The sequence below is a fragment of the Besnoitia besnoiti genome (assembly GCF_002563875.1).
Source record: "Besnoitia besnoiti strain Bb-Ger1 chromosome Unknown contig00046, whole genome shotgun sequence".
Classification (NCBI taxonomy): Eukaryota; Apicomplexa; class Conoidasida; order Eucoccidiorida; family Sarcocystidae; genus Besnoitia; species Besnoitia besnoiti.
Window position 1 is genome coordinate 1 of NW_021703940.1, and position 2939 is coordinate 2939.

At 37.3% G+C, this 2939-nt stretch overlaps 2 protein-coding genes across 2 annotated transcripts; one reads left to right on the forward strand and one right to left on the reverse strand.

The window, feature by feature from the left end:
* Window positions 1-46: 46 nt before the first annotated feature.
* On the reverse strand, window positions 47-370 carry BESB_058190 (uncharacterized protein; the record flags this gene model as incomplete). Its single annotated transcript, XM_029364233.1, has 1 exon — window positions 47-370. The coding sequence occupies one exon, from the start codon at window positions 368-370 to the stop codon at window positions 47-49; it is 324 nt and encodes a 107-aa protein (XP_029214934.1).
* Window positions 371-2064: 1694 nt separating this feature from the next.
* BESB_058200 (uncharacterized protein) lies at window positions 2065-2454 on the forward strand (the record flags this gene model as incomplete). The annotated part of the gene is made up of 1 exon (XM_029364234.1): window positions 2065-2454. One exon carries the CDS (start codon window positions 2065-2067, stop codon window positions 2452-2454), a length of 390 nt encoding a protein of 129 aa, XP_029214935.1.
* Window positions 2455-2939: the final 485 nt, after the last annotated feature.

Sequence of the window (2939 nt, forward strand, 5' to 3'; positions counted from 1 at the left end):
TAGTTATCATCTTAACTATGCTCTGCTAATGCACTTAACATGATGGTCATGAAAAGCACAAGAGAACTTGGATCCGGTAAAAAAGACCTTCAAGATCTAAACCAGTAGTCCAACTCGTAGTATATACTCCCCAGAAAAAGCTGATAAATAATCCTGTCTCAGAGATGATAACTCCAAGTACGATGCTACTGATTAGACTAGCATCTGAGTAGTAGTTTTCTCTCGCTGTTAAGATGAGTGAGAACAAGAATCCATATATTACGCCTAGAACATAACCGATGTGGAATAATCTTAATGTAGTAGGATATTGAAATCCAACACTTTTTAGCTGTCTTAAGCAGTCCAGTGGGTGGTGGTGTACTGCAATCATAAAGAACTTGGTTGTCTGTATCTCATAACCGGAGTCATCTTCAGTATTCTAGGAACTATAATGTCTTTGTTTATTCGATTTGAGTGAACACATAAGATCATCGAATTTAACGGTATGCTCCTGAAAGTAACGGTACAAGCTGTAAACAAAGGACTCCTTAACTTAAACTGAGGAGTCAAGTAGGTACAAACCGTACAAGGATTAATTATGTCCATCTGTGCATCTAAGTTGAGACTATCGGTTATATATTTAGACGCTAACTTCCCGGCTAAACTTTGACTTATTAAACCAGCCTGGGATCATAAAAGTACTATGTATGGTAAGATTGAGCGTGGACTATCGAATGAAACAATGTGCTCCAACGCTAGTCTAAGTCTCTAACATACCTTTTACCTACAACTGTACGGAACGTAACAAACCTCCAGGCAAAGAACTTGGTATTCTGTTCTAATTCCCCGTGGTAAACACAATCAACGAATGGCGGAAGGAGCATTCATATGTTATGCAGTGTCTTAGGAGAGATACTCTAGATTTAGCATTCATCTACAGCTACGGTAACTGTTGTGTTTAAATAGCGGTTAACCTTTCCTTTTCCTTACGTACTCAGGGCATGCAATACCAATCAGATAACAACTGAAGCTAGACTCCATGTTACACTTACTAAAATGGGATTCCTAGGTTGATATAAACTACCTTTTTCTGGGGAGTATATACTACGAGTTGGACTACTGGTTTAGATCTTGAAGGTCTTTGTTTACCGGATCCAAGTTCTCTTGTGCTTTTCATGACCATCATGTTAAGTGCATTAGCAGAGCATAGTTAAGATGATAACTATTGTGGATATAGAACCAATTGAACACCATGTATTAATATAACAAAGATAATCAGGGTAATCTGGTATCCTTCTTGGCATAACGTTGTGTAGTTATATGAAGCGTACATTCCTTAATATCTGGAACAATAGATTATGGTTAGGTAGTGGAACAAGGAGAGCGTCTGTTGTACATCAACACTAGATACAAGGAACTTGACAAGCATTAATAGATTTATATAAACGACAAGGACATGAGTCTACTGGATTTTATAATACAGGGTTGAACTGTGTAAAGATCATTGTGTTATGGTTCTATCAACAAACCATTGAGATTACGAAGTTATGGTTTTGGGCTCGTGAGTGTCTCTCAATAACTAGCTGAGTGCTTGTACGATAATTATATCAATGCAGTACCAATTAAGGCGTGTAGCATCTCCTATGCTCCTTAACATCACAGCTATGTCGAATTATCGCACCCAGATAACTCCATACCAGTGAACCGGTTTGTAACTCCGCTTCATATCGTACCTGAATGGTACTTTTTAGCATATTATGCGGTGTTAAAAGTAATCCCATCCAAAACCGGTGGTTTGTTTAGTATTTATGTCCTCTCTCATTAACTTAGCTCTTTTATCTGAAATTCGAGCTTTGAATACTCGAATGTTGATACGACAACATTTTATGACTCGAAATGTAGTCAGTGGATGGGTAATTATTTGGGTATACAGTATGATCTTCTTGATTATTATTGGTAGTGCTATTCCACAAGCGACTTATATCTTATATGGTAGATTAGCTACTATCGTATATCTTACTACCGGATTGGTTTCTATGCTTATACTAAATCAATAGTTATAATGACTACAGCTTCCAAGCAAACATGATTACCGTGATATTGAAATCCAACACTTTTAGCTGTCTTAAGCAGTCCAGTGGGGTGGTGGTGTACTGCAATCATAAAGAACTTGGTTGTCTGTATCTCATAACCGGAGTCATCTTCAGTATTCTAGGAACTATAATGTCTTTGTTTATTCGATTTGAGTTATACAGTTCTGGATCGCGGATCATTTGTACAGAGACGATAGCTACTTATAATGTGATAATAACGATACATGGCCTAGCTATGATCTTTATGTTCTTAATGCCTGCTTTGTACGGAGGATATGGTAACTTCTTTGTACCAATATATATTGGTGGTTCGGAAGTCGTTTTCCCAAGAACTAACGCGATCTCCTATTTTCTAGTACCATTAGTGAATCTTTTGGTCTGATCCTAAGTACGCAGTGAGCTAACTAGATACAAGGAATTGACAAGCATTAATAGATTTATATAAACGACAAGGACATGAGTCTACTGGATTTTATAATACAGGGTTGAACTGTGTAAAGATCATTGTGTTATGGTTCTATCACAAACCATTGAGATTACGAAGTTATGGTTTTGGGCTCGTGAGTGTCTCTCAATAACTAGCTGAGTGCTTGTACGGAGGATATGGTAACTTCTTTGTACCAATATATATTGGTGGTTCGGAAGTCGTTTTCCAAGAACTAACGCGATCTCCTATTTTTCTAGTACCATTAGTGAACTCTTTTGGTCTGATCCTAAGTACGCAGTGAGCTAACTAGATACAAGGAACTTGACAAGCATTAATAGATTTATATAAACGACAAGGACATGAGTCTACTGGATTTTATAATACAGGGTTGAACTGTGTAAAGATCATTGTGTTATGGTTCTATCACAAACCATTGAGAT